Genomic DNA, 9,954 nt, shown 5'->3' with positions numbered 1-9,954 from the left:
GCCAAAAAACAGCTCTAAGCCCAGAACCCCCAGGCATGCTATCAGGCTTCTCTCTACATGCTATAGCTGACATGGGGCTGAGGTAGTTAAGAGTGTATTTTTCCTGACCCGTAGGGACCAGAAGGCATTTGATGAGATGCTAGTAATACACTCTCTTTCACATTAGCTGGATATTTCTAAAATAAAGTACATTGAAATACTTGCCATTAGGTTCTAGGGTTAACATTGAGATGGACAAAAGCTAGCCCCTCCCCAGTTTGTCTCTGCATACTCAGAGACTTGCTCATGTTTGTAAAGTTGTCTTTGCAATCTTAATGGTTAGGAATCAAAGTGATTGCTTAAGTTCTGCAAAAAATGTCAAAGCAGCTACCTACCACATGAAACAGCTCACTAGAAAACCCCAGGTGAGCACTGCTTAGCTTGTTTGTTTTCCTAACTGCACAAATAATAAACCATCTCCAATCCTAGGAAGTAAGTCAAAAAGAATCTCTCCCTGTCTACACTGGTAACTATCAGCAATAGAAGTATTTAAACTCTTCCACTGCTAGGACAGTATCAGTTGTATGTATGCATACCAGGCTGTCTCTTGCACCTGTAAAGAAAAATTGTGCTAGGTTATCATCCCCTAATGAAAGGAAAATGAAACCCAAATGCAGGTGTAAAGATATAGTATGAAAACTATTTATTAACATATTTAATACACAAAATCTTCCATGTATCAGCACCCAGTTTTTGCTGAAGGAAAACAATCAGTTTTGCTTTGTATTCTATACCAGAAAGATTTCCAGTATAAATAGATGATTTATTAACAAGTTACCCCAAAACACAATACTAATGCATCCCATGCATACCTTCCCAAAGCAGCACCATATTTACAGCTTCTCATTAACAATGTTTATCTTACACATTCTATACCATTTTGGCATACCATAGTTTTACTTCATTTTACATATATTTACAAACTTTAAAAAATTAAGTTTTACAATAGCATGAGGGTTTTGGGTAGTGTATGGCAGTTACTGGCATGTTCAGAACATATGGCAAAAAGGGAACAAGCAGGCTTCTAATTCTCATTACAATAATTGCCTTTTGGCTTAAAGAAAGCGATCAAGTCCAGAATCCTTTCATTTCAAAACAATCTTCCCAAAGCAGTTCATGCTCTCTGTTAAACGGGATTTTCATTCTTAACCAAAGGTAGCAAAGATTTCTCTTCCCTAATGTATTCCTCTGGGTTATACTTCCCCTTCTTGGCCTTAAGAGTACAAGATATTAGTTTCCCAGCCAGCCTTAACACTGAAGATGTCTTAAAGCCAATACAACAGCAAAAATGTGCATGAGAGTTCAGGAGCTAACAATACGTGAATCACCAGTGTAGGCCCGAGACCTGATCAACACCCCCACCCCCACATATTAAACCAGCCTTGGGTGAAACTCAGGAAGTTCACCACTAAACTTGAAAAAAAGGAATGTTCTGCTGCTGCGAAAGCACCCCCACCTCAGGAGTGTCCCTAACAGTTATAACCACTTGGTTACAACCAAGTTGTAACATTGCTGGGAAATTAGGGAGGATACAGAAAGAGACTCAACAAATGGTAAAATAAGCTCTGACCATCTGCACAAATAGAGAAGATCACAATTTGGGCATGAAAGTTAAAATGTAAAGAACTTGGGCATCAAGAAGGACAAATGAATGTCAGTGCATAATTGGTTAAAATGTTTGTTGTTTAGGAGTGTGGGATAATGTGATAGTTTTAGTATATTTGGAGGAGGGAGCTAGTTTTACCTATATAATGTAAATGACAAACAATGCTCTTTGGGAACCATTTCCAGACCTCAGTTCATCAAGCTGCTGGAATTCTGACCCCTCTGTACATCCATGATGTACAGAGGCATCGCAGGGAACTCCCAGATGAATGAATCCTAACTGGTCATTGGGTGAAATTTGTCTGTATATTGGGAGTGGTGAGCATAAGAGATTTCCTTGGTATATGGATTCTGGGTGTGTTGCTAATAGATGTTTAAAGCACAACTGTGTAAGGCTCTTTCACTGGGAAAAGGTTCCGTAGAGCCCTGAACCCCGAGGGAAAGGGTGGGTACTTAAAATTGACCAGATTTCTTCCTGAGGCCCATGGGTAAGGATACCTATCCTTACACCTTACACCCTGAGCCCTCCAGAGAGTATATGCAGGGTGCCCTAAATTGAGTAGGTAACACCAGGGCCAGTGATATTTGGCTTCTACACAATGCACCAGAAGGATTTTTGAAAGTAAAAAACCCTATATGTTGTAAAAGAGGAAGCATCTCATTTTTGCCGTAAGCCAATACATTGTGGATGTATTTTGTATACATTACTCATTTTGCTATGTTGCAATCTAATCATCATTCTTGAAAAGGTTTAATCTAGAATAATTACATGAAAGCCTGAAGTGTGTGTGTGTGGGGGGGGTTTAAAAACCCACCCCAATGTTTTTACTAGTTGTGTTTTAACAGCCCAGCACAAGTGCACTTTGACCTAACTGGTTCTTTGGGAAGAAAAAAATTCAGATTTACAAAATAAAAACAGCCATACTGGGTCAGACCAAAGGTCCATCCAGCCCAGTATCCGATCTACCGCCAGTGGCCAATGCCAGGTGCCCCAGAGGGAGTGAACCTAACAGGTAATGATCAAAATGTACTTCTCTCATTGACTTTTCCCACTGGCCATATGGAAAACACGCAGCTAGCCAAGTGAATTTCTCACGTATATACCCTTTCATTTAATCCTTGGGTCATAATAGCACAACACACTGTGCAGAGACACATGAATTTAACTCCCCACAAAATATTTACAATCCATCTTGTTGCCACAAGAGAATTCCTCAGAATAATCTTTGGTTCCAAATTGTGCATCTGTGCAGTTTTCAATATTCATCGCCACAAGGCATGAAATATGTGATCTCTTGCTAGGGAGACTATTCTCCAGCCAGCCTTACTACTTCTGCCTATTTACTAGTTAGGTAGTGAATTTAATGCTGTGCTGCTTTAGCCAAACTTGCTAAGTTACATTGTAACATTGTTTTGAGTATAAAATACAATATGCATGAGTAGAGCCCAGCAAATCCGCAGATATCTATATCTGCGGGTGATTTTTTTTAAGATCGTGGATGGATGAGGATCCAAATTTTATTTCTACAGCCCTGCAAATCTGTGGATATCTGCTTTATATCCCTGGGTGCGGATATCCACAGATCATTTTTGCAGATTGGATGTGGATACAAATTTTGTGTCTGCACAGGGCTCTATGCATGGGGAAAGGCAGTTCAATGCAGGATTTCTACAAAAGAATTCATGAACAAAATAAATAACTTTGTTTTTTAAAGTGCACATTTCCCCATCCTATTCTTATTTTCGTTCCTCTAACGAGCAATGTAATAACAAAAAAGAATAATAAAGGGGAAAAAACAGCCTAGGAAAATTTTTCATTCTCAATACCATGATTTCTTGAAGTTGAATTTTTAAAAAAATGTTTTCTTTAGTTAATGGAATCCAAAACCATATTTTATAGTCAGACTTAATATACTGTATCACAAGCATTCTGGATTATAGTAAGCAGCATTAGTAAAACTCAAATATCCTACATGGAAAAATATTTTAGCAAATCAAAAAAATGACTTTTACAACAGGAATAAAATAGTATTAAAGTGCCAAAAAGCTTTGAATGCACAAAAGTAAAAATCTGCATAAACATAAAGGCCTGATCCCTGTGTCGCTGCCTCCCACCCCCGACTCCCATGAAAGTCCATGGAAATTTTAGGTGCACAGGGAATGTCAATGACTGGATCTTGAGCTTGACTTTACAAAGTCAAACTCAAGTACAAGCAAGCCCTGGATTAATTTTGCTTTCTTATTTAAGAAAAAGAGAAGCCAGTCTGTTTTTGCATTGGATTAAAAAAGCATCTAAAACACAACCTTATATTAAAAAAAAGTCTGTTAGCTAAAAGGAGTTGTTAAAGGTGCAACAACTACTGCAGTTTACAAAGACAATTTAACCCTGTCAGAATTTTTCCACATATTGTTACAAGTAACACCTACCATGCTAAGGGAAAAAAACTATTTGTTCTATTTCTTTACTTTGTGCACATGACAGGAGTAGGCCTTCTCTTGGCTTTGGTCTACACTAGAGACATTTGCTGTGCTAGGTATCATTTCAACTTCCTAGTATGTTTGTTAAATTTCATAGCCACAAAATGGTTTACACAAGCATGCTAAATATATTTTGTATTCCACTTGCTTTCAGCTGAACTAAATGCTAATTTTGTCAGAACCATTTAAAATGCCATTAAGAATACACACTAGCTGTAGTAGTTCAACTAGTCCTTCCATAGCAACCTGCTCAAGTCTCCCAGAATGCATTGCTCCTGAACATGAAACAGATACCCAGAGGTTATTGCAGATGAAGTGGTTTAGGACAGTTTTAATGTGAATGCAAGACAAACCTGCAATGGTTCCCAATGCAATTCAGCATGTTCAGTGTGAACACAGAGAACATTTATGATTAAACCAGTTCAATTCCCTAGTGTAGACAGGTCTTTGCAAAAAGATCAAAATCACTCTTTGTTCTGTATATGTTGTCAATTTCCCCATTTGTTTGTGTGGGTATTTCATTTAGCAACAGGGAAGAGAAACAGTAAAAAAAAAAAAATAAAAAAAATGGTGATTGTGAAACCACAGGAAAACCCACAGAAAGACTCAGGGATAGGTGGCATACCTGAAAATACTAAACTTTAAAAAAAAAAAAGTTAATAGAAATTGACAGCCTCCCTTTTAAAAACAAAGGGATACCATGGTAGGGAAACTGAAACACATATTTAAATATCATGAGCAGCAATATTCCAGTAAATATTCTGAAGTTCTGTAGCACACTGTTCTAACATAGCCTGAAAAGGTACAGTCAAAAAGATACTTGTAAGTAGCAGGCATTTTAAGTATAGCTATTTAGGGGTTTCTAAAGATGAAGAGGTTGAGCTATCTACAGAACATGCTGAAGAACACACTTTTGTACATTTGTTCAACATGTCATCAAAAGTGATTGTTCTTATAATATAAACTCTTTTCTTTTTAACAGCTATGAAAAGACTGCATGAAAAATCCTAATTTAGGAAAGGATCTAGCAATTAAAAGAAGGTGTCTGTTAAAAATATTAAGTTGTATATTGTACACTTTGTAGGAAATGTAACCATTTTCTCCCTCCTCCGCCCCCAACACACTGATGGATTTCCAAACCAAGGTTTGCAACAGTTTAAAATATTTAAACTCGACGTTTTAACTTATTTTTGTCTTATTTTGTTTTGCTCATTCTAAGAGAAACCCTTACAAATTATTTTGCACTACTGATTATAATATATTATTCTGTTTATAAATTTAGGCCTCAACAGAACTTGAATATTTGTACTTGTCTCATATTCATAACTGTAGATATTTGAAAAACTTCCATTTTATGAACTCCAATCAATTACAGAGCTGACCACTGAACTGTGAATGCTTCCCCCTTGAAGCAGGAGCAATAAAGTTTGTGCTTTCTCAGAAATCAATGGAAATACCTGCCATTTCACACGTCCAACTCAGGTGGGTAGGGTGAGGAAGGGAAGAAGAAAGAGAGGCACTTTATCACCAGTGGACACTGTACACAATAGCTAACACAAGCTGCAACAGGAGTGAAGATGATGTGCTGTACATAATCCTCTACAAACAAACAGCAAGGAAGCAATTTTAAATCAGCATATACTCAGTGACCCTCTTAGTTGGAACCAGACTCTGAAAGCCTCATTGTTTTAGCAATCTGTTCTCCACAGAAATCCTGTATGTGACATTTTCTAAACCTAGTGTAAAGAGAGAATTTGGTTTCTTAGAAGCCCCTACCACAATCTTTTCAAGCATTTCCATTTTTCCTTCAGTTTTGTAAACAGAAATGAACAGGAAGTCCTTCCTTGGGAGATAGTATTCAATAGAAAGCAGACTCATAAGAAAGCCAAAGAAGTGGTCATCTAGGAAAAACCTCAAGATCACTTTCATTCTCATAAGCAAGTCTTCTCCACATGAACTCAATCACTGTCTGATTCTTCCTTGTACTTGGCTCTAATGGCTTGACCATTCTGAAGTGGCATTTCTTCATAGTCACTCCTGTTAACAAACAGATATTTGTAAACATCCTGAACACAATGGCCAGCTACTTAGTTTCATGTAAACAGAAAAAAGCCAGTTCTACAATAATTTGGGCCGTCAATTCACAACTGATACAAGTACATCATCATTCACTAGGATTCACTAATCCAAAAGAATGCATTTCAGTTAAGAGACGTGAACAATACACAATCCTAGTCTCCAAATTCTTCCTCAAGGTTTGCTTCTATGCCTTGTCTACACTTGCGGCAGCGTGTAGAATACAGGCACGACCCATGGAGCTACATGCCACAGGCTTCGTCCACACTTGTCAGTGCAGTGCGTAGTGCAGGGAGGCAGTGGGCCACTGCTAAAAATAGAAGTGGAGATGTGGAAGGCACTGCTTGGGCATGTAGAGAGCCATTTAGGGTACATACCCCCTAGGGATTCAGGCATGTATAGCATTCTACTTGCATAAGCCACATCTCACCATCTAAACTGCTACTTATACCTGTGCTAGCCGGGCGTGCAATGTGTTACTTTACATGCCACTGTAAGTGTAGACTTGTCTTTACTGTGACACCTATGGGACTGCTCACAACAGCTAATCAGGAGGCAAGCTGGGACTGCTGCTACTGATCAAAACTAAACACACACACAAGCAAAGACAAAAAAGCTATCACTACAAACTGCACATAACTAATCTATGCTAAACATGTTACCATGTCCTCACTCTTTCACCTGTTGTGTGGCTTTTGTTGTTTGGTTGTTTTTGTTTTTGTTTTTTTTTTTTACAAAGTCTATAAGCCCTCAAGAGTAGGAATTGTTTTTTACTGTGTGTTTGTCCAGCACCAACGGGACCCTGCCTGGGCCTCTAGACGCTATGTAAATACTAATACTACTGTCAAGTTCAGAATCTGAACTTAGGCAATTGCATTTGATTATTAATATTTTTAATGAATACTGGATACCTAAAATAGGAATTGTCCTGCCCTATGGCAGTGGCCATTTTAAGTATGGCCTAGCTCTCAACTTATTCCCTCCTACTGCAACCTGCATCCTGCCAACCTGACTCCAGCACTCATTCCCCATCTACTCCCTTCTGCCAGCATATTCTCTTCCCAAAACCCGCCGTCCATATACTCCCCTCTCACTGCAGCCTGCCATTGTCCTCAAACCTACAAGTCGGGAATGTACCTTTTAGTATCTGTCATGGCAGTCCTTTTTTAAACAGGAAAAAAAGAAGCCAAGATAGTATGAAATCTCATTACAATCATATTTTGGAGTAAAGTGACCCAAAATAGAAGACTCAAGCTACAGTTGTCCTCCATTCTGTAGTCAGTCTGTTTGGATTTTCACTAAGAACCACACAGCAAGTCTGAAAACTTTTTACATTAAATACAGCAACTCCACACCCACTGAATCACCAACAGATTTTTCACAATTGTGTTACTTACCCATAAATCACATCATCATCTGAATCATTCAGCATAGAAAAGGCAGGATTGTCTTTCAACTGTGACTCTGGAAAATATAGATATGATTTCATTTAACCAGAAAATTGCATTCCTGACTTCAAACTTTTAGATTAGACTTTTATCCAGAACTGAAGGGAGAGACTTTGTAGTTTCCAAGGAAGTTATGACTGGGATCCAGCCTGGAGTTTTACCCTGGCAAGGAAGGGATTGGAACCTGTGATTTAAACTCTTCAACCCCCCTCTCACAGTATGTCAGCATTCACAACAGCTGAAGTTGACACCATTGTCTAAAAACCCCAGGAGGTGGATAGTCTTTATATTTTATTAGCATCATTATTTCTTCTCAGGTACAATTTCACCTGTCCACATTACTTATACCTGATATTTTAGAACACAACACATTAGTCAGTAAATAATCTGGTTGAAAAGTATAGGCAGATTTTATGAAACATTTCAGTCCCTTTCCCTTATTTATGACTGAAGTTCTGAAAGTAATGAAATCTAAGAATTGTTTGGTCATCAATGCCTATCTATCTAAGGTGTTATAACTTAGGGCAGAGTATTTTTCACTTTCACATAGGGAGGAGGAAGGTATGGCTGTAATTTCATGCTGGACTGGAAGGATGCACACTCTCTTTCCACTGACTGTCTACAATACTGCCTCTCCAGGTTTCCCAGCACAGGCCTGTGAAATCTAGGGGCTAAGTATATCCCTGATGTAAGTTGACAACTCCACTGAAGTCAGTACAGTTACAGAGTGAAATCTGGCCCTAATGGTTTGTCACAAGATCCCATACCTTCTGCATGCTTTTTAATTCCTCTAGCCCAGGTACAGATGTAAATATTTGTTCCGAGCCAGCTAGCTAGTTGCATCTCCTATAACGGAAGTATGGGATTCCTGAAGCAGCTCCATTCATCTTAGTCCCAAAATCAGTTTAGTGAGAAACTGCTCTGCCCCAAACATAAGGCCCTCCGCATGCATGTAGTACATGCTAGTTGCCCAGCATATTTACATTCAATGGTTAAAGCAGAAGACATCCAGTAAAATAAATAGCCATTTTTTTTATTGAGTATCCTAAAGCTATACAATATTAACAGGCACATACAATCCAATGTAAAATTTTCATGGATTAGATCAACACATATTTCTGTCATTACTGGCTATTTGAAGCCACTGTAAGCTGCTCCTACAGAACAAAATAAAGTGCTAATGAAACAGCATTTGATGAATGTGAACATGTGAAGATTTGATGAGCTCTATTGGCATGCCAGATCTCAGCAGCAATCTGGCAAATTTTACAGTAGGTCACTTACCATACAGTGCATTCTTTGATGGGGAATACACAAAGGCTAAAGTGTAAAGATAGAAGTTGAGTAAACCATAGAATGATAAGAATTCTGCTGGTAATAATAGTCAAGGATATTACACAATACAGCTAAGTACATATTAACTTTGAATAAGCCAAACATTAGGCAGGATTCTCCCCGCAACAATATTTTCGGGAAAGCTTGATGATTTTTGCCCATCACTTTCAAAGTATGAAGTGTGTACTGTTAAAAAAAAAGTTTTGGGACACTGACGTTTAGTTTGGCATGGTCTTAGATTAAGTTAACTGGGTGGGAGGGAGGCGTGACTGCAATCAGATAGAACACGAAGACATGGTGGGGCTGTTGCCCTTGTTTTTAAGGTACCCTATTAAAGCGCTCTATTTTAGTTTCCACTAGTTTCAGAAAAGTTCAGCATTCATTTTCTAGCTGATAATGGGCACTTCTGGTCACACAGCCAGTTTCAGAATCTAGAAAGAACTGTACTCTCGTGGTTTGAGTTGAGGATCCAGAAATACACGTTCTAATCCTGGCTCCAACACAAACACCAGCTGGCAACATCTGGCAAATTGGCTTCCCCATCGCAAAATTTAGCGTATCTAAAAACCTGTACTTTATAATGAATGAGATGGAGCCAACTGCTTGACTATCAAATTAGAATTATGCAAATGCTGTTTCTAAACCAGAAGTTTTGGGAATATCTTCCAATGGTCGAAGCTCTAGAGTAGACTGTCTTTGCTTCCACCTTCCCCACCCAACCCTGCCCCCACATGCCCTCTCTCTGTTATCTAGACCTGCACTGAATGGGTCTAAACAACACTGTAGTAAACATGCTAGTAACAAGTCTTTAGTAGTACTCCAGCTGTCCCTATACCAGAGGAGCTGTACCACAACAAAGGGAGATTTCTCAAAAATTGCCAGTGTAGACAAGACTGAACTGTAGCAAGATATGCATGAGCACTCTCCAGTTATAACAACATGATATTGCAATATTATTTTCCTTTCGTATTGG

At 38.6% G+C, this 9,954-nt stretch overlaps 1 protein-coding gene across 3 annotated transcripts in view; it reads right to left on the bottom strand.

Annotated features, from left to right (window-relative positions):
- Positions 1-659: 659 nt before the first annotated feature.
- TMEM181 (transmembrane protein 181) overlaps positions 660-9,954 on the bottom strand; it is a 66,399-nt gene continuing 57,104 nt past the window's right edge. For 2 of the 3 annotated variants that reach the window (XM_077813273.1, XM_077813274.1), the window contains exons 15-17: positions 8,931-9,020; positions 7,596-7,662; positions 660-6,159 (exon numbers count right to left, since the gene is read on the bottom strand). In XM_077813273.1, coding sequence (XP_077669399.1) covers positions 6,081-6,159; positions 7,596-7,662; positions 8,931-9,020 — 236 coding nt within the window. In that variant the 3' untranslated portion in view covers positions 660-6,080. The remainder of the gene's footprint in view (positions 6,160-7,595; positions 7,663-8,930; positions 9,021-9,954) is intronic. The other variant, XM_077813275.1, reaches the window with a different exon arrangement.

Source organism: Eretmochelys imbricata, chromosome 3 (assembly GCF_965152235.1).
Source record: "Eretmochelys imbricata isolate rEreImb1 chromosome 3, rEreImb1.hap1, whole genome shotgun sequence".
In the NCBI taxonomy this organism is placed as follows: domain Eukaryota; kingdom Metazoa; phylum Chordata; order Testudines; family Cheloniidae; genus Eretmochelys; species Eretmochelys imbricata.
This window is presented reverse-complemented; position numbering and strand designations above follow the sequence as displayed.